Source organism: Dromiciops gliroides, chromosome 3, assembly GCF_019393635.1.
Source record: "Dromiciops gliroides isolate mDroGli1 chromosome 3, mDroGli1.pri, whole genome shotgun sequence".
Lineage (NCBI taxonomy): Eukaryota > Metazoa > Chordata > Mammalia > Microbiotheria > Microbiotheriidae > Dromiciops > Dromiciops gliroides.
The window spans coordinates 581,960,286-581,982,569 of record NC_057863.1 but is presented as its reverse complement, the minus strand read 5'-3'; the positions used below and the strand labels follow the sequence as shown (position 1 = coordinate 581,982,569).

General features: G+C 37.0%; 1 protein-coding gene across 1 annotated transcript in view; it reads left to right on the top strand.

Moving 5' to 3' along the window:
• The first annotated feature begins 169 nt into the window (after positions 1-169).
• LOC122750906 (NACHT, LRR and PYD domains-containing protein 3-like) overlaps positions 170-22,284 on the top strand; it is a 45,217-nt gene continuing 23,102 nt past the window's right edge. The window contains exons 1-3 of the mRNA XM_043997787.1: positions 170-449; positions 2,222-2,359; positions 14,068-15,709. Coding sequence (XP_043853722.1) covers positions 170-449; positions 2,222-2,359; positions 14,068-15,709 — 2,060 coding nt within the window. The remainder of the gene's footprint in view (positions 450-2,221; positions 2,360-14,067; positions 15,710-22,284) is intronic.

Sequence of the window (22,284 nt, the reverse complement as noted above, 5' to 3'; positions counted from 1 at the left end):
CTTCACTGACCTAGAAGAGAAGGTTTTGAGTAAAGATTACCCAGAAAATCAAGGAGTAAGTAAGTAGTTGAATTGTAATACATAAGGTTATCTTGGATTGTTGACCCCAATTTCCTTACAAAATAAGAATTTTTCTACCATATACTGTTGAGCTTCACCAAGGGCAGGTATGACTGAGAGTGTCCGCTGCAGACTGGTGCGATACTTAGAAGAGTTGACCAATGAAGAGCTCAAGAAATTCAAGTTATATCTGGAGGATTCTCCCCCTGGAGAAAGATTTCTCAGGATCCCTAAGGGTCAGATGAAAAAGGCTGATTACACTGACATGGCTGAACTCATGGTTCATCATTATGGGGAATGGGAAGCATGGGATGTGGCTGTCATGATATGGGAAAAGATGGGCCTGAGAGAGCTGGGGGAGCAAGCAAGGCGGGAGGCCCCACAAATAGGTAAGTGTGGAGATATAGTCTTTGCCTATTGTATTCATTATCTTCTAACCTTTCCTACTGTACCACCTTGCAATGCTCTTATTTCCCCCTTTCTTTCCATATGTCTTCTATAACCCAAATTCTTTCTCATTTCTTCTAACTTTTTCTAATCTTCAGCTCTCTCTCTCTCCTCTTTCTTCCTTCATATCCCCCTACTTTTCTCTTTCTCCTTTTCCTCATCTCCTTCAGTCTATGATATCTCTTACTAATTCTCTCCATTTCTCCCTCACTCCCTGCCCCTGCCTTTTCCATTTCTGCTTCCATCCCTGGGAGACTCAAAATGTTAAGAATACTAGGCTTTGAGAATGGATTAGTGGTTAGAAACATTGAAATTGTTTTTGCTCTGAGGGCCATTGGCCTCTGAATGACCTCTTAATTTGGAAAATAATGATCACTTGCTTTGTGTTGCTCCCCCATTAGACTGTAAACCCTTTGAGATTAAGGAATGTCTTTTTTGCCTCTTTTTTTGTATTTCCAGTGCTTAGCTTAGTGCTTGGCACAAGTAGGCACTTAATAAATGTTTATTGACTGACTGACTGATTGATGATCTGCAAAGATAAGGATTGATCCCTTTTCCCCAGGCATGATCAAAGCTTAAGTACCAGTTATAACCAAAGATAGAGAGTAAAGGCTGAGGCATAAAGGAAATAAATCAGTCTTACAGGGACTGGAAGAGGGTAAAGCAGTAGGGAAATAGAGAAGAAATCAGGGGAAAGAATGAGTTGAGCCCCACCTCTGAACTGAGAAGAGACTTGGGCTTAGGAGAACAATCCCAGGAGTAGAGTAGCCAGAACAATGGTCTTGGGGTAAACTTTCAGGTTCTATGTGTGGTTGTGCTTGAAGCATCAAACTTCCTTTTGCACACTTCAGTAAATATCATCAGAACTAATCAGGTATCGTAGTAAGGACTTCAGGTGAATTTGTCTTGTTGTTTCTACCATGTGTATTGGGTTAGGAGATGAAGTCGGTGATAGTAGTAAGAGGAAAGACACTCTGATGGGACCACTGACAGTATTTGAAAAGGTATGGAAATAAGGTGTGTCATTTAAAATCCCAAAGGCAAAATGACAATTTTATGCAGGTGGATTCATATCCCATCTAACTTCTGATCTGACTTGGGAATACCCATAATCATTCTTGAGAAAAGAGTGGAAGTTCTCTATATTTTCCCAAACAGAGAAAGTATCCTTATCAACTAGAGCAACTGTATTTAAAAGGGGAAGAGTATGTCTTTGTTTATATGAGTTACTAACATAGTATGGGTCTAAGGCCCATAATGGGAGACATTTCCTGGGATTTTACATTTGACCATGCACTGCTTAGGCTTCCTTTCTATATTCCCCATTAGAATGTGAGCCCTTTGAGGGCAGAGACTGTTTGGATTTTTGCTTGTTTGTTTTTGCCCTTCTTTGTATCCTCAGCAATTAGCAAAATGTCAGACACATAGTAATAAATGGTTGTTGTCTAACTGATCATTGTCAGTTCCCTAAGCAGCACAGAACCCAATTCATCTCTAATATCTATGCTGTCTTCTTTATCTTCTGTCTCAGTATTTAGACTTGGAGAATCCAGTTCTATTTTCTAAGCCAAATAGGTAAACTCACCCTTTTGAGGTGGGTGGGAGGTTTGGGACTAGGATGAGTCTTTACTCATCCCTAGACCTTTTCAAGGACTCTTTGTGAATGATTCCTATGATCCCTTTGGAATATTTTCTTCTTCCCCATGTTTTTCAGATAAACTCAAATGGAACAGCAGGATCCTGAGAAGGAAAAACATGAAGTCAGAGGGAAGAAAGTCAGGAATTTGGGGACATGTTGGTAGACTAAGGAAAATGTGGTCAGGCCAGGACCACATGGATCGATGGAATGAAGGTATGGAACAGAAATTTCATATATATATATATATATATATATATATATATATTTATGAAGCTGAAAGAAGTCAGTGACCTGAGAAGAATTGAAAAAAGCAGACAAAATTTCCAATAACGAGAATTTGAAATTTGCCTCAGTAATTAGCTTTAGAGCATAAGCCAAGAGGTAGAAGGGAGGAGGAAGGTGAATCATATCAGGGAAATGTTAAATAGATTAATCTGAATGAAGAATATTCAACTTAATCTTTAAAAATTTAGTTCATCTGGTTGTGGCTAGGTGGCTCAGTGGATAGAGCACCGGCCCTGGATTTAGGAGGACCTGAGTTCAAATCTGGCCTTAAACACTTAACACTTACTAGCTGTGTGACCCTGGGCAAGTCTCTTAACCTCGATTGCCTCACCCCCCCAAAAAAAAATTGAAAAAAAAATTAGTTGGTCCTTTGTTCATGGTATGATCCTAGGTACTAGGTACTAGGTACTAGAAATTGAAAGATAATTATTATAATATGATACAAGTGCTTATTATATCATATCATAATAATTATTACTAAAAATATAGCATATCTATTTTCAAGGAACCATAAAATTAGGAAATATTTGTAAAGCTCTTTATGAACCATCAAGCATTATATCAATGTTAACCATTGTTGCTATTATGGTTATGGTTATTATTATGTTGTAGTATAACATTAACATTAAGGAATATGAAGGAGATCTGTGCTCTATTCATTACCCCCTCAAACACCAGAAAGTGATAGTCAAAATTCTGGCAGCCCACTCTTACTGGGCCTGGCTCATATGGCAGGACTTTGCAAAATTGGTACTTTCAAGTTGCTTCCTTTGGTAGACTTTTGCTCCTGGAAGGCTCTGGACAAGCTGGTTGTGGAGGGATGAGCAACCTTCTGAAACCCTAGCACCAGGGACTTCATAGCACTTGAAAGAGGAACAGGGAAAGGATGCAAGGGTGGCTTTTGATGTAAGACTGCATTGTATCTTTGGATCTGCTGGTGCAACTGTGCTACCACTAGTATAGGAAATGGAGGAGGGGTGCTCTCAAGTTCAGAGTCAGTATCAGTTCCTGGTTTTCTTTATCCTTCTTTTGGATTCTCAGCATCCTAAACCATCTAGACAAAGAAATGGCTTTATCGTTGGCACATACTTTCTGTTTCAGAAAAGTTTGAGAGGTCATGGGTATCAGAGAAAATGTCTAGTTTACCTTCTTGTGACTCACATGAGCTGAATGCTCATCCCTCATTTCAATTTTTGGAGGTGTCCTCCTACTCTGCTTCTCTTACTCTTTCTAGTCCACATCCCATTTCCTTCCCTCCACCCTTGCCTATGTTGCCAATTCCCAAGACTCACAGAGAATTGAGACACTGATCAGAGTCAAAATCAAATAGAAAAACAAGCAACTTTTCCAATGACCCCTAAGACTTAAAGGTTTCTGAGAAATACAGCTCCTCTGCTGCCTACCTTTCCTGGCAGATTACTAAACAGAATCTACTGTGAACATTCTACTTTCAAATTTATGTATCCCACTTGCCTCAGTAGAACAATTTAATTTAATCAGCTTAATTCAATGGGTGTAGAGTATGTTGGGAATCTGGTTTGCTAATGTGGTTCAGAAATTGATCTGAGAGTAATAGGTGATAAAAATCATCATGAAAGAATGTTTTTGTTTATTTAAAGATTTTAGGAGTGGTTTTGTTGGAATGGGGGAGGGGATGCTTAGGGAAGAGAGAAGCAGAAACCTAGGAGATTGAGTGGATGAAGCAACAGTAGGGGTCATGATGAGGTTGAGTGCTTGATATAAGGAAGTGAATGAGAATAACAAGACATTTTAACAAATATGCTTGATGAAGGTAATGGGCACCAAAGAGATTAAGATGATGAAAAGTCCTGAAAGGGTCAGTTGGGTATGATTTTTATGCTATACCTTATTATAAATTAACATTTTAGATGTTATTGTTAATTTTGTCATCTAAATATAATAATAATTCATAATAATGGATGTTAATTTTTCTATAATTCTTTAAGGTTTCCAAAGAGTTATCTTTACTATGCTTTGAATGATATCTCATAGTCCAAGGAACACTAAATTGGCTGGGTGGGTGGCATTAGAGGACATGAATTTGGATCCTACTTGATACTTTAAGCAAATCTTTAACTTCCCTGGGCCTCAGTGTTCCCTTTGTGAAATGAAAAGGATGCCTAGATGATATCTCAAGTCTTTTCCAGTCCTAAATCCTATGAACACATAAAGGGTACAAATATTGTTAGCAGCTTTATTTTGCAGATGAGGAAATTGTAGCACTAAGGAAACTTTTAGTGAAATACTGAAAGTCCCATAGCTTATAAGTTTCAGTTAAAATTTCAAAGGATCTATTATCATTAAACACTTTATATTACCCTATATTGCCCTTCTTGATTGCCCTATATGGTATTATGGTCATTTTTGTGTGTCCTAGACTCCTTTATCAGTGTGATGAGCAAGTCAATAATTATTTATTAAGTACCGACTACGTGCCAGGAGTTGGACCCCTTCTTACAATAGCAATAATGAAGGAATAAAATAAAATAAAATACATAGAATGACTAAGGAAACCAATTATCCTGAAATAAAGTGATGATTTTTTTTTTAATTTCAGAGAACTCAGATTTAAAATCCCTGTTTCTTAAAGCACATCATCAATAAACTCCAGTAATTCCCTATTGCCTGCTGGATCAAATATAAAATCCTCTGGTTGACTTTGAAAGTTTGTAACATGCTCCTAACCTTCCCAGTCATCTTATCCATTACTTCCATCCTGACCCACACATACTCTTTAATTCAGTGGCAGTGGCCTCATTTCTATTCTTTTTTTTTTTTTACTTTGGGATATCGTAAGTTTATTCTTTTTTTTAATTAATAAACTATTTTATTCTTTTCTGTTACATGTAAAAATAGTTCTCAACTTTTGTTTATACAACCTTTACAATTTCAGATTTTTCTCCCTCCCTCCCTTCCCTCCCCCCTCCCCTAGACAGCAGGTAATCTGATATAGGTTATATATATATATACACACATAATAGCATTAAACATATTTCTACATTAGTCATGTTATAAGAGAAAAAAATCAGAGTAATGATGAAAAACCTCAAAATAGAAAAAAACAAGAGCATCAAAAACAAAAGAAATAGTATGGTTCATTCAGCATCTATACTCCACAGTTCTTTTTTTTTCCCCCTGGATTTGGAGATCCTCTGGAAGAGTTCCCTGGAACTCTTCTGTGCCATTGCATTGGTGAGAAGAATATAGTCCATCACAGTAGATCAACACTCAATGTTGATGATACTGTGTACAATGTTCTTCTGGTTCTGCTCATCTCACTCATCATCAGCTCACACAACACCCTCCAGGTTTCTCTGAACTCCTCCTGCTCATCATTTCTTACAGCACAATAGTATTCCATTGTATTCATATACCACAACTTGTCCAGCCATTCCCCAGTTGATGGGCACCCCCTCAACTTTCAATTCCTTGCCACCACGTAAAGAGCAGCTATAAATATTTTTATACATGTGGATCCCTTTCCCCCTTCCATGATCTCTTTGGGAAAAATACCCAAAAGTGGTATTGCTGGGTCAAAGGGTATGCACAGCTTTATTGCCCTTTGGGAATAATTCCAAATTGCTCTCCAGAATGGTTGGATCAGCTCACAGCTCCACCAACAATGGATTAGTGTTCCAATTTTCCCACAGCTTCTCCAACATTTATTATTTTCCTTTTTTGTCATTTTAGCTAATCTGATAGGTGTCAGGTGGTACCTCAAAGTTGTTTTTATTTGCATCTCTCTAATCATTAGAGATTTAGAGCATTTTTTCATATGGGAATAGATAGCTTTGGTTTCTTCATCAGAAAACTGCCTGTTCATATCTTTTGACCATTTCTCAATTGGGGAATGACTTGGGTTCTTATAAATTTAATTTAGTTCCCTATATATTTTAGAGATGAGGCCTTTATCAGAAGTACTGGCCTCAAAAATTCTTTCCCAGCTTTCTGCCTCCCTTCTAATTTTGGATGCATTGCTTCTGTTTCTACAAAAATTTTTTAATTTAATGTAATCAAAATCATCCATTTTGCATTTTATAATATACTCTATCTCTTGTTTGGTCATAAACTGTTTTCCTTCCCAAAGATCTGAAAGGTAGACTATTCCTTTCTCTCCTAATTTACCTATGGCATCACCTCTTATGTCTAAATCATGTATCCATTTTGACCTTATTTTAGTATAAGGTATAAGATGTTGGTCTATGCCTAATTTCTGCCATACTATCTTCCAGTTTTCCCAGCAGTTTTTGTCAAATACTGAGTTCCTATCCCAGAAGCTGGAGTCTGGGTTTATCAAACACTACATTACTAGTGTCATTTACTATTGTGTCTCCTGTGCCTAGCCTATTCCATTGATCTACCACTCTATTTTTTAGCCAGTACCAGATAGTTTTGATGACTGCCGCTTTATAGTAAAGCTCCAGGTTTGGTACCGCTAACCCACCTTCCTGTGAATTTTTTTTCATTATTTCCCTGGATATTCTTGATTTTTTGTTTTTCCAGATGAATTTTGTTATTATTTTTTCTAGCTCTATAAAATAATTTTTAGGTAGTCTGATAGGTATGGCACTGAATAAGAAAATTAATTTAGGCAGTATTGTCATTTTTACTATATTAGCTCTGCCTATCCATGAGCAATTGATATCTTTCCAATTATTTAGATCTGATTTGATTTGTGTGAAGAGTGTTTGGTAGTTGTGTTCATAGAGTTCCTGGGTTTGTCTTGGCAAGTAGACTCCCAAGTATTTTATGTTATCTACCGTTACTTTAAATGGAATTTCTCTATCTCTTGCTGCTGGACTTTGTTGGTCATGTATAGAAATGCTGATGATTTATGTGGATTTATTTTATATCCTGCTACTTTGCTAAAGTTGTTAATTGTTTCAAGTAATTTTTGACTTGATTCTCTAGGATTCTTTAAGTATACCATCATATCATCTGCAAAGAGTGATAGTTTTGTTTCCTCCTTGCCTATTCTAATTCCTTTAATTCCTTTCTCTTCTCTGATTGCTAAAGCTAACATTTCTAGGACAATATTAAATAATAGGGGTGATAATGGACATCCCTGTTTCACCCCTTATTGGGAAGGCCTCTAATTTATCTCCATTGCATATAATGCTTGCTGATGGCTTTAGGTAGATACTGTTTATTAGTCTAAGGAAAGCTCCACCTATTCCTAAACTCTCTAGTGTTTTTATTAGGAATGGGTGTTGTACTTTCTCAAAAGCTTTCTCTGCATCTATTGAGATAATCATATGATTTTGGTTGGTTTTCTTATTGATGTGGTTGATTATGTTAATAGTTTTCCTAATGTTGAACCAGCCCTGCATTCCTGGTATAAATCTCACCTGGTCATAGTGTATTATCCTGGTGATCACTTGCTATAATCTCCTTGCTAATATCTTATTTAAGATTTTAGCATCAATATTCATTAGGGAAATTGGTCTATAATTTTCTTTCTCTGTTTTTGCTTTGCCTGGTTTTGGTATCACCACCATATTTGTGTCATAAAACGAATTTGGGAGAACTTCTTCACCTATTTTTCCAAATAATTTGTATAATATTGGAATTAATTGTTCTTTAAATGTTTGGTAAAATTCACCAGTAAACCCATCTGGCCCTGGGGATTTTTTCTTAGGGAGTTCATTAATGGCTTGTTCAATTTCTTTTTCTAATATGGGTTTATTTAAGGATTTTATTTCCTCTTCAGTTAACCTGGGCAGTTTGTATTTTTGTAAATATTCATACATTTCATTTAGATTGTCAAATTTATTGGCATACAATTAGGCAAAATAATTCCTAATTATTGATTTAATTTCCACTTCATTGGTGGTAACATCACCCTTTTCATTTTTGATACTGGTGATTTGGTTTTCTTCTTTCTTTTTTTTTAATCAAATTAACCAATATTTTATCTATTTTATTGTTTTTTTCATAAAACCAGCTCTTAGTTTTATTGATTAATTCTATCATTTTTTTCCTTTCAATCTAATTAATTTCTCCTTTAATTTTCAGGATCTCTGGTTTAGTATCTAATTGGGGATTTCTAATTTGTTCTTTTTCTAGCTTTTAAAGTTGCATGCCCAATTCATTAATCTCCTCTTTCTCTTTTTTATTCATGTAAGCATTTAGAGCTATAAATTTTCCCCTAAGCACTGCTTTGGCTGCATCCCATAGATTTTGGTATGTTGTCTCATTATTGTCATTCTCTTGGATATAGTTATTGATTGTTTCTATGATTTCTTGTTTGGCCCATTCATCTTTAGAATGAAATTATTTAGTTTCCAATTGATTTTCATTCTACTCTTCCCTGGCTCTTTCTTACATGTAATTTTTATTGCATCATGATCTGAAAAGGATGCATTTACTATTTCTGCCTTTCTACATTTGACTATAATGTTTTTGTGCCCTAATACATGGTCAATTTTTGAAAATGTGCCATGTACTGCTGAGAAAAAGGTATATTCCTTTCTATCCCCATTCAATTTTCTCCAGACATCTATCATGTCTAACTTTTCTAATAATCTATTCACCTCTTTCACTTCTTATTTATTTTTTGGCTAGATTTATCTAACTCTGAGAGGGGGAGATTCAGATCCCCCACTAGTATAGTATTACTGTCTACTTCCTCTTGTAACTCATTTAACTTCTCCTCTAAGAACTTGGATGCTATACCACTTGGTGCATACATATTTAATATTGATATTACTTCATTATCTATAGTACCTTTAAGCAAGATGTAATTTCCTTCCTTATCTCTTTTAATGAGATCTATTTTTGCCTGCACTTTGTCTGAGATAAGGATTGCTACCCCTGCTTTTTTTTACTTTAGCTGAGGCATAATATATTCTGCTCCAGCCTTTTACCTTTACTTTGCGTGTATCTCTCTGCTTCAGATGTGTTTCTTGTAAACAGCATATTGTAGGATTCTGGTTTTTAATCCACTCTGCAATTCACTTCCATTTTTTAGCAGAGTTCATCCCATTCACATTCACAGTTATTATTACTGACTGTCTATTCCCCTCCATTCTATTTACCCCCTTTGTACTTTTCCCCCCTTCTTTCACCCTATTCCTCCCCACCGATGTTTTACTTCTTACCCCTGCCTCCCCCGATCTGCCCTCCCTTTTCATCACCCCCTCTCTTTTCTTTACCCTTTTCTCCCTTGCTTTTGTCCTCCCTTCTATCAGTCCCCCCCCTTTCCTTTCCCCTTTTGCTTCCCTAAGGAATGAGTTAAGTTTCTTTATCCCAATGAACGTATATGTTATTCCCTCTTTGAATTAAATCTAATGAGAATAGGGTTGAAACAATGTTCCCCCCTCCTTTCTTTCCTTCTATTATAATAGGTTTTTTTTTCCACCTCTTCATATGATATAATTCATCCCATTCCACCTCCCCTTTCCTCTCCTCCCCATAGACTCCCTTTTTAACCCCTTAATTCTTTTTTGTATCATCACATCAAAGACAATTTATATTTATACCCTATATGTAAAGTCCTTCTCTCTGCCCAAATACATTTACAATTCTTAAGAGTTATGAGTATTATTTTCCTGTGTAGGGATATAAACAGTTTAACCTAATAGGGTAACCTTTTTTTTTCCCCCTCTGTTTACCTTTTTAAACTTCTCTTGAGTCTTGTATGTTGAGATCGAATTTTCTATTTAGTTCTGGTCTTTTCACCAGGAAAGACTGAAATTCCCCAATGTCATTAAATGTCCATTTTTTCCCCTGAAAGAAAATGCACTTTTTTGCTGGGTAATAGATTCTTGGCTGCAATCCAAGCTCCTTTGCCTTCCAGAATATCATATTCCAAGCCTTGTGGTCCTTTAATGTTGAAGCTGCCAGGTCCTGAGCAATCCTGACTGTGGCTCCATGATATTTAAATTGCTTCTTTCTGGCTGCTTGGAGTATTTTCTCCTTCACCTGATAATTCTGGAATTTGGCTACAATATTCCTTGGAGTTTTCCTTTTGGGGTCTCTTTCAGGAGGTGATCGGTGGATTCTTTCAATGATGATTTTATCCTCTGATTCTATGATATCAGGGCAGTTCTCCTTAATAATTTCCTGGAATATGGTGTCTATATTCTTTTTCTGGTCATGGCTTTCAGGCAGTCCAATGATTCTCAAATTGTCTCTCCTCGATCTGTTTTCCAGATCAGTTGTCTTTCCAATGAGGTATTTCACATTTTCTTCTATTTTTTCATTCTTTTGATTCTGCTTGACTGATTCCCGGTGTCTCATGGATTCCTTATCTTCCAACTGTCCCATTTTAATTTTTAAGGCATTGTTTTCTTCAGTGAGATTATGCACCTTTTTTTTCCATTTGGCCAGATGAATTTTTTAAGGTATTGTTTTCTTCAGTGAGATTATGCACCTTTTTTTCCATTTGGCCAAGTGAATTTTTTAAGGCAGTCTTTTCTTCAATGAGATTATGCACCTTTTTTTCCATTTGGCCAGATGAATTTTTTAAGGTATTGTTTTCTTCAGTGAGATTATGCACCTTTTTTTCCATTTGGCCAAATGAATTTTTTAAGGCTTTGTTTTCTTCAGTGAAATTATGTGCTTCCTTTTCCAAGCTGCTGATTCTTTTTTCATAGTTTTCTTGTTTTGCTTTCATTTCTCTCCCCATTTTTCTTCTACCTCTCTCAATTGATTTTTAAAATACTTTTTGAGCTCTTCCAGGAGGGCTTTTTTGTTCCTGAGACCAATTCACCTTCCCTTGTGAGGCTTCAGATGTAGGCAATTTGAGGCTATTGTCCTCATCTGAGTTTGTGTTGGCTTCTTCCCTATTGATACAGAAGCTCTCAATGGGGAGGGCTCTTTTTTGCTTCTTACTCATTATTGCAGCTTATTTATTTATTTTTTAAGTTGAGGTCTGCTCTGGGGGCACCACAGTCCCTGTTTTGGGCTTCTTGTGCAGGGGTATAGGTGCTGTGTGACCGGCTTTTTACTCTGAGGCCTTTATGGTATGTGGAGATCCCCCGCCCTGCACTTCCTGTCTGATTGTGCTCGGCCAGCCAGGCGCCCGCTCCCAGCGTCCGTTCTTGTCTGACCCATTCATGGCCCTCCCGGCCGGTGCAGGTAGGTTTTTCCACTGTCCTTCTTGGCCACCAGATTTTTGAACCAGGTTCCAAGGGCATCAGTTGTTTGGCTGTGGCCCACAGGTCCTGCTGACTTGCCCCGACCCCCCTCAGCACTGGGTTGCTGCCCTGCACTGGGCCTCCCTTTTGCTCAAGTCAGACCGACCTTTTCCTGAAGTCTTCTAAATTATCTCTGGTTGGAGGACTGTGTCTCTCTGTCTGTTTGCAGGTTCTGTAGTTTCAGAATCTGTCCAGAGGCTTGATTTAATGTTCTTTTTGAGGGAACAGAAGGAGAGCTCAGGCAGCTTGCTGCTTCTTCTCTGCCATCTTGGCTCCGCCTTCATTTCTATTCTTCAGATAAGATACTCTGTCTTCAGTATTTAAGCATTTTCACTGGCTGTCCTTTGTGTCTGAAATGTTCTCCCTCCTTATCTCTGACTCTAGATTTCCCTGTCTTCTTTCTTTTTATAGATATTATCTTATTTTATTTTTCCAATTACATAGAAAGATAGTTTTCAACATTCATTATTGTAAGAATTTGGGTTCCAAATGTTTCTCCCTTCATTCCTTCCCTCCATCCTACTCAAGACAGCAAGCAATATCATATAGGTTATACATTACAAACATGTTAAACATATTTCCACATTAGTCATGTCATGAGAAAAGAATCAGAACAAAAGGGAAAAAAACACAAGAAAAAAGAAACAAACAAACAACAACAAAAACCACCAGTGAAAATAGTATGTTTCAATCTGCAGTCAGACTCCATAGTTCTTTTTTCTGGATGTGAATCATTGTATTAGTGGGAAGAGCTAAGTCTATCACAGTGAATCATCACAGTGTTACTGTTACTATGTACATTGCTCTCTTGGTTCTGCTCACTTCACTCTCCATCAGTTCATGTAAGTCTTTCTGGGTTTTTCTGAAAGCTGTCTGCTCATCATTTCTTATGGTACAATAGTATTCCATTTCATTCATGTACCACAACTTACTCAGCCATTCCCCTATTTATGGGCACTCCTCAATGTCCAATTCTTTGCCACTACAAAAAGCAGCTTTAAATATCTTTGTACATGTGGGTCCTTTTCTCTTTTATGATCTCTTTGGGATATAGACCTAGTAGTGGTATTGTTGGATCAAAGGGTATGCACAGTTTTATAGCTTTTGGAGTATGGTTCCAAATTTCTCTCCAAAATGGATGGCTTAGTTCACAACTTCACCAACAATGCATTAGTGTTCTCCCTGTCTTCCTTAAAGTCCCAGAAAAAATCTCACCTTCTAAAAGAAGTCTTTTCTCATCCCCCTTAATGTTAGTACTTCCCCTTTCTTGATTATCTCCAACTTAGCCTGTATAAGTCTTGTTTGTACATAGTTGTTTGCATTTTGTCTCCCTCATAAACTGTGAGCTCCTTAAGACCAAAGAGTGTCTTTTGCCTTTGTATGTTAAGTGCTTAGCACAGTGCCTGACACATAGTAGGTGTTTACTAAATCCTTTTTAAATTGATTTTTAGATGAAATGCACATTATACTTAGCACTTGCTACTGTCGGAATTAAATTGGGGAAATCATAAGATCAGACTATCATGGCATCCTAAACTAGAAGGGACCTCAGAGATCATTTAGTCCAACCCCAATCATAACTAGTTGGGTAATGTAGTAAGTCTTAAATTAAAAAGGAATAATCATTAATCTTTAACTATTCACTCAGAGCCAGTCAATGTCTAATTTGGAGTTAATTTTGTAACCATTTTATGTGAGGTTTAGTGGGTATATTCTGGGTGGGTGAACTTCTAGCACTAAAGTATAATTTTCAGAGAGGAGCATTTCCTCTCAAGTTAACCAAATGCCTATTAACAGGACAGACCATCTAGAGGAGTCTTTTTACCTAAAAACAAGATAAAAAATTAACTGCTAACATTTAGTATGGGACTTACTCTGGGTCTTTGTCTAGAGGGCATACATTCAACAATAGAGAGGTGTGCCAATAGTGTGTGTTTTCTCTTGTAAGAGGATGGAGGGGTGAATTTGAGTCATAATTCCACCTCCTCTATACTCTATACTCTATACTCTATACTCATTACAAAGTTAGAAGAAAAGTCCACATTTTGGTATAAGCAGTGGAGGGAAGATTGAGAACAGATTTCAGGTTTTAAAAAAAGGAAAAAATATAGAAAACAATTAGAGTCTCTCTAAAAATGGAATAGACTTCCCCATATAATAGCAATATCCTCATCAATGGAGGTCTCAAATAGATTCTAGATGAGCATTTGTCAAGAATGTTGTGTATATGGGAATTGTGACTTTAAGTAGATATAGGATAAGATGACACCTAAGATTTAATCAAATGCAATATTCTTACATTCTGATTATGTTTCCCAATTGTCTCTCTAAGAAACTTACCACATAAAAATGCTGATCTTGGAACTTCCTAAAGAACACATCATGATCTCATGACCTAGTGGTAGAGAATTCACTGATTTCTAGAGTTCCTTCTTAACATCTTTATGCATTTTTTCTTTCATCTCACTGGCATAGGTGACAGAAGAACATACAGAAACCAAATTATAAAGAAATTCCAGATCATGAGGGATAGGAACTCCAGTCCTGGGGAATATGAAAACTTACATCACCGATTTACACGGCTGTTACTTCTACAAGAATATCGTCATAGAGAACAAAAAGAACATGAGCTCCTGGCCAGTGGATGGGAACATGCTGAGATTATGGAAAATCAAGGACAGCTTATAGAGGTGGCAGCTTTATTTGATCCTGATGAGAAGAGAGGAGCGCATCCACAGATTGTTGTGCTTCAGGGGGCTGCTGGGATTGGGAAAACAACTCTGGCCAGAAAAATTATATTGGACTGGGCAGAGGGAAATCTCTATCAGGATAAGTTCCACTATGTTTTCTATTTCAATTGCAGAGAAATGAACCATCTGAGGGAGAAAAATACAAGGTTTTCTGATTTGATTACTAATGATTGGCCTTCTCTGGAGGGTCCCATGACAGATATCCTGTCTCAGTCAGAAAAACTCCTATTTATCATTGATGGTTTGGATGAACTGAAATTTCCATGTGATGAGCACAGCTTTGATCTTTGTAAAGATTGGAATCAACAACAGCCAGTGCCCATCGTCTTCAGCAGTTTATTGAGGAAAACCATGTTGCCTGAATCTTCTCTCTTGATCACCACAAGACTCACTGCTTTGGAGAAATGTGATATTTTATTTGAAAACCCACGTCATGTAGAGATCCTAGGGTTTTCCGAGGAGGACAGATGGAATTATTTCTGCAATTTTTTTGGAGATGAAGATCAAGCCAAGCAAGCCTTCAGTTTGATAATTAACAATGAAATTTTGTTCACTATGTGCTTTGTCCCACTGATGTGTTGGATAATCTGCACTTGTATGAAACAGCAAATGAGAAGGAAAAAAGATCTTAAACAGGCTTCCAAAACCACCACAACCTTATACATGTGTTATATTTCCAGTTTAATCACCCCTGATGTGAGGAGCTGTTCAGCTCAGCACCACAGGAAACTCTGTCACTTGGCTGCTGAGGGAATTTGGGAAGGGAAAATCCTCTTTGATGGAGATGACCTCAGGAGGCATGGATTAGCAGCATGTGATGTCTCTGCTTTCCTGGATATGCACATTTTTCAGAGAGATAGTGATTCTGAAAATTGCTATAGTTTCATTCACTTGAGTTTCCAAGAATTTTTTGCTGCCATGTTCTATGCCCTTGGGAAAGAGAAGGAAATCAATGACAGCCCAGTCCCTCCCATCCCAGGGGTCAAAGATCTTCTAGCTAAGTGCAACGACTCTGCCACCAGCTTTGTAGCTTTAACAGTGCATTTTTTGTTTGGTTTACTGAATCCAGAAAACATAAAGCGACTAGAGGAGATATTCAGCTGTAAAATATCACAAGAAATAAAGCTAGACTTATTGCAATGGATACAAGCAAGGATTGAACAGCAACATAAAGATTCATCTTTGAGGAATTATCTAATGGAAATATTTTCTCATTTATATGAAACTCAAAATGAAGAGTTTGTGACATCTGCAATAGCTCACTTTTCAGAAATCAGTTTGAATATTTATTCTAAATTACATTTCTTGGTTTCTGTTTTCTGCATGAAATTCTGTCATAATTTGGAGAGAATTCACCTCAATATAGTGTAAGTACCCCCCCCACCATGTTTCTTCTATGCCCCATCTAGGTCCTTGGGCTTTTGTTTTCCATTTGCTTTCAGGAAGAACTGAGTGTCAGTGTCATGTTGGGGAGAAAGAACTAATATTGAACCTTAAGTCTTAGATAAATATGCATCCTTGGTATACTCCATCCTGCCCTATCTTTGATTGAGAGTAGAATTTCCAGTAAACTGGAGGCCTCTGGCTATGTTACATTATGTGGTTATACTTTCATGCTGCCCCTGTCCTTACCTTGGTATTGTTCAAATATTTGGAGTAAAGAGATAAGTCCTTGACAGTAATCCACCACATCCATGGAAGTTTACAAGTACCATGGGTATAGTTGTCTTCTGCAGACTTGCTAATGTCAGTTGAAATGACCATTCTTCTGGTTTCCTTCTTCTACTGTATCACAAACCCCTTATTCTTAGAATCCTGTTTTACCCCATCATCTATATGTTGTAAGAATAAATTATTTTTATTTATTTAAAATTTTCCCCAAAGTTACATGCAAAAACAAATTTTCACATCAATTTTTAAAACTTTGTGTTCCAAATTCTCTTCCTTCCTCCCTCCCCATCCCCCTTAAGAACTCAAGCAATTCAATATAAGTTATACATATGCAGTCATGCAAAATATTTCCACATTAGTCAGGTTGTCTAAGAAAATAGACAAAAAAACTTTAGAGAGAGGAAATAACAAAAAAATTCTACTTCAATCTGTATTCAGATACCATCTTTTTTTTCTCGGTGGATGGATTGCATTTTTCATAAGTTCTTCTGATAACATCCTCCTCATCATTTCTTACAGCACAATAGTGTCCCATCCTAATCTCATCCTACCAGAAAAACTTGCTTCAATTTTTTATAGTTACTACTGCTAACTGTATTACCCTCCATTCTATTCCCTCCCCTTAATATTTATTCTATTTTCTATCTTCTTTCACCCTATCCCTCCTCAAAAGTGTTTTGCTTCAGACTGTCATCTCACCCAAATTTGCCCTGCCTTTCTTCACCCCTTCCCCTTTATCCCCTTCTGCTCCACTTTTCCACAGGTCAAGATATATTACTATAATCAATTGAGTGTGTATGTTATTCCCTCTTTGAGTCAATTCTGATTAGAATAAGGCTCACTCATTCCCCATACATCCCCCATCTCTCCTCCACTCCACTTCTTTTATGTGAGATACTTTACTCCATTCCACCTCTCCCTTTCCCTTTACCCAAGTGCATTCCTCTTACCCCTAAATTTTTATTTTTTAAATATATCATCATGGGGTAGTTAGATGGCACAGTGGACAAAGCACCAGCCCTGGACCCAGGAGGACTTGAACCCAAATCCATCCTCAGACACCCAACTCTCTGGGCAAGCCACCCAACCCTGACTGCCCCACAAAAAAAATGCTTGAAAATATCATCCCTTCATATTCAACTCACACCTGTGCCTTCTGTCTAAATATACTCCATTCAGCTGCCCTAATAATCAGAAAATTCTTATGAGTTAGAAGTATCATTTTTCCATGAAGGAATGTAAACATTTTAAACTTTTAATATTCCTAGTGATTTCTTTTTCCAGTTTACCTTTTTTGCTTCTCTAGGGTCTTGTATTTGAATGTCAAATTTTCTATTCAGTTCAGGTCTTTTCATCAAGAATGCCTAAAAGTCCTCTCTTTCATTGAATTCCCATTTTTCCCCTGAAAGATTATACACAGTTTTGCTGGGTAGATGATTGTTGGTTGTAAATCCAACCAGAATGTCATATTCCATGCCCACCAATCCTTTAATGGAGAAGCTTCTAGATCTTGTGTTATCCTGACCGTGGCTACACAGCACTTGAATTGTTTCTTTCTGGCTGCTTGCAATATTTTCTCCTTGACCTGGGAGCTCTGGAATTTGGTTATAATATTCCTTAGAGTTTTCATTTTGGGATCTTTTCCAGGAGGTGATTGATGGGGTCTTTCAATTTTTATTTTACTTTCTGCCTCTAGAATAGCAGGGCAATTTTCCCTGATTATTTCTTGGAGGATGATGTCTAAGCACTTTTTGTGATCATGGTTTTCAGGTAGTCCAATAATTTCCAAATTACTTCTCTTTTATATATATTTTAGGTCAGTTGGTTTTTCAAAGGAGATATTTCATATTGCCTTCTATTTTTTCATTCATTTGGATTTGCTTTATTGTGTCTTCATTTCTCATAAAGTCATTAGCTTCCATTTGCTTAATCCTAATTTTTAAGGAGTTATTTTCTTCAGAGAGCATTTGTACCTCCTTTTCCATTTGAACAATTTGGCTTTTCAAGCTGTTGACTTTTTTTCCCATGACTTTCCTGCATCTCCCATTTGTCTTTCCATTTTTTTCCTTTACCTCTCTTACTTTATTTTCAAAGTCCTCTTTGAATACTTCTATAGCCTGAGACCAATTAATATTTTTCTTGGAAGCTTTGGATGTATGAGCTTTGACTTTCTTATATTCTGATTGTATATTTTGATCTTGCTTGTCACTGAAGAAACTTTCTAAGGTCAGCATTTTTTTTCCTGTCTGATCATTTTCCTAGACTATTTTTGACTTTTAACACTTTAAGAAAAAGTAGGGCACTGCTTCCAGAATGCACTGTCCCAAGCTTCAGGGGGTGAAAGGTAGTAAGCTTTAAGGAGAGGCAAGTTCACCACTCCCTTGGCCTATGCTCTGGTCTGTAAGCAAACACAGGCCTGCTTGCCCTTTAACTCGGGAACAGAATCCTGTTTCACTGTGGCTGGAAGTTCTAGTGTGCCTGCACCCCTCCCCCCCCCACCTCGTTCCACCTCCCTAGACTGCTTCCTGGGTCTAAGCATGGACAAAACAACTGAGTTCCACCTCAGTTCCAGCAGAGACCCCTGCAATCTCCCTCTGGCCAAATGTTCATCCCCATCACCAGTCTGTGAGCTGAGTTCCAGAAGCAGCCACTGCCACAGCTGATTCAGAGGCTCCCAAGGCCTGTTTCTCTGGGGCAGCCTGCCTGGGACTACATCTGTGCACAGCCCTGGTCTGCACTCTACTCTCACCCAGGTACAATCTACCTTTCCTGCTGACCTTCTAAGCCATATTTGGCTGGAAAATTATCTCACCCCATCCTTTTTGGGGTTCTGCTGTTCTAGGAATTGTCTTATGGTATTATTTAAACATATTTGGAAGGGTTTTAGACTTGAATTCAGGGAAGTCATTGCCTTTCCTCCTGGTGTAAGAATAAATGAAGGAAATTAAGTGTCTACCATACATCAGGAACTATACTAAGCACTTTATACGTATTATCTCATTTGATCTCCACAACAGCCTTGGGAGTCAGTTGCTTGTCAGAGTCATACAACTAGTAAATATATAAACCTGGAATTGAACTCAAGTTTTTCTGACTTGATGCCACCAAAAAGCTAAGAATGGAGAAATATGGCTTCTAATCTCAGCTATAACCAACTATCTAAGCTTGGACCATTCCACTTAACCATTCTAAGCCTTAGTTTCTTCATCTTTAAAATGAATATATTGAATCACATGGCCTCTGACCTCCCTTCCATCTCCAGTAGTCTAGAATTCTATTACCTGAACTAGTCAGGATGGGTTTCAGGAAGTCACATTGTCTGGTGAGGGATATGAAGTAAGCTATTACTCTGAGTAACTTCCTTCATAAGATGGTGAAATTAGAAGTCCTTGACAGTGGTGATATTAGTAAATTCAATTTTATACCATTTTAATTTATAGTTTCCAAAGTGTTTTACCTTTAGAATATCAGGGCAATTTTCCCTGACAATCTCTTCGAAGATGATGTCTAAGCTCTTTTTTTGATCATGGTTTTCAGGTAGTCCAATAATTTTCAAATTATCGCTCCTGGATCTATTTTCCAAGTCAGCTGTTTTTCCAAGAAGATATTTCAAATTGTCCTCTACTTTTTCATTGATTTGGATTTGCTTTATTGTGTCTTGGTTTCTCATAAAGTCATTAGCTTCTGTTTGTTCGGTCCTAATTCTTAGGCAATTATTTTCTTCAGAGAGCTTTTCTATTTGGCTTTTCAAACTGTTGACTTTTTTTCCCCATGACTTTCCTGCATCACTTTCATTTCTCTTTCCTTTTTCTCCTCTACTTCTCTTACTTTATCTTTAAAGTCTTTTTAAGCACTTCTGTGGTCTGAGATCAATTCATATTTTTCTTGGAAGCTTTGGATATAGGAGCCTTGATATTGCTGTCCTTTTCTGAGGGTGTACCTCAATTTTCCTTGTCACCAAAGAGACTTTCTATGATCTGCATCTTTTTCTATCTGCTCATCTTGCCATCCAATTTTGTAGGGAATATGCAGTGAAGTGGTAGTAGCATGGGAGACATCTTAAATAATTAATGAAATGTGAAAAGATCAAGAGAAAGGTCTATAAGAAGTTAGGAGTCTCCTCTATGAAGGATGTATTGAGAAAATACACAAGATATATAAGAAAAAATACAAAATATACAAGAATCCCATATAAAAAAAAGGCATGAATGGATTAAATTCTCCTTCCTTAAAGAAACTTAGCACTACAGATTTCAATTTTCCTATGCTGCTAAATATTTCTGCTATGTTTGTCATAAATACTTGTTTCTTCTAACTTTGTCTCTTAAGTTCTATTGTCTCTTAAGTTCTATTTCTGGATCATTCTGTTGTGGTTCCACGATCTTTTTGGTATCCATATGGTTCTGTGTTTTATTGGGCATCAGTTACATTTCTTCTATCTTGAAATATTTAGTTTGTGGGAAATACTAGTACTCATCCTCCCATATAATTTGAGTATACTCTATGTAGGTTTATCTTAATGGACTCTTTATTGTTCAGTTGTTTCTGTTGCATCTGACTTGAGGTGACTCCCTTAGAGTGTTCTTTAATTATTATTTATTTGAAGTAAAAAGAAGGCTATTTTATTTGGGAAATTTTCATGAAAGAAACTATCTGATTGTCTAGTCCTCTCCTTTTTAGACATTAGGCCTTGATGTACTCATTCAGAAAGTTAAGATGGATATAACTGCCAGTATCATGAATCCTTTTCCTTCTGCCCAGTTCTGTATACTTTCTTGGTTTATGTTCATACACATTCAGATCAGTACCATATGCTATGAAACTGACTGTAGCCTCATTTATATGTTGCTCCACTCAGTTAGAATGTGGGCTTATTGAAAGCAGGGAATTTTATACTTTCTATTCTTATATTTATTGTTTATCACAATGCTTGGAAAATAGCAAACATTAAATGCTTTTCCATTCTATTAAACCATGTGTAAATTCCCCAGGAATGATCTTCACCTGATCAGATACATATCCCAGGGGCCAAGAATTCAACATACAGAGTAATTTCACAAAGTAAAACACTAATGGTGGGGGGATCTGCAAATGCTTCATATAGGAGACAACTCTAGCTGAGCTTTGAAAGAAACTAGGAATTCTAAAGTGGAATAAAGATGGACTGCCTTCCCACATGAGACAGCCTCTGTAAGGGCATGGATATGTCAGATGGAGATACTGTCCATGACGAACAGCAAATGTGCTATTATGGATGGACTATGAAATTTGGAAAAAGGAGAATTGTTTAAAAAGTTTGGAAAGGTAGACATATAACTTAACCACTTTGCGCCTCTGTTTCTATCACTGTAAAATCATGTTCTTCAGTCATGTCTGACTCATGACCCCCTCCCCTTTCTTGGGGTGTGGGGGGGAGTACTTGGCAAAGATACTGGAGTGGTTGGCCGTTTCCTTCCCCAGCTCATTTTACAAATGAAGAACTGAGATAAATAGGGTTAAGTGACTGGCCCAGGGTCATACAGCTAAGTAAGTGTTTGAGGCCAGATTTTAACTCAGGAAGATGAGCCTTCCTACTTTCAAGCCCAGTGCTCTATCCACTGCACCACCATTTGATCATCATTTCTTACATCACAATGATATTCTATTACATTCATTTATCATGATGTATTTAGTCATTCTCCAATAAGAAGAAAGCCCTTTAATTTCCAATTTTGAGCTACCACATAAAGAGCTACCATGATTATTTTTGTACACATTAGTCCTTTTCTTCTTTCCTTGACCCCCTTGGGTTATAGGCCTAGTAGTGATATAGTTAGGTAAAAGGTTATATGTATAATTTAATAACTTTTGGCCTGCTTGCAAATTAAATTGTGTAATTATTCATTTTATTTTTAAAAATTATATAAATCGCGCGGCAGCTAGCTGGTGCAGTGGATAGAACACTGGTCCTGGATTCAGGAGGACCTGAGTTCAAATTCGGCTTCAGACACTTAACACTTACTAGCTGTGTGACTCTGGGCAAGCTACTTAACCCCAACTGCCTCACCAAAAAAACCCAAAAATTTATATACATCTCAATGAGTGCTTGAAAAGGGATTACTAATAGCTATATCATTAATTATATCATGGTTTGAGATACTTTGAATTAAAAAACAAAGCCACTCCCCTTATGAATAATAGTATTATAGTAATAATTACACATTATATATTATATGATTTTATTATAATTAATATTATTATGGTTTTAGTTTTATATTATAATATAAAAATA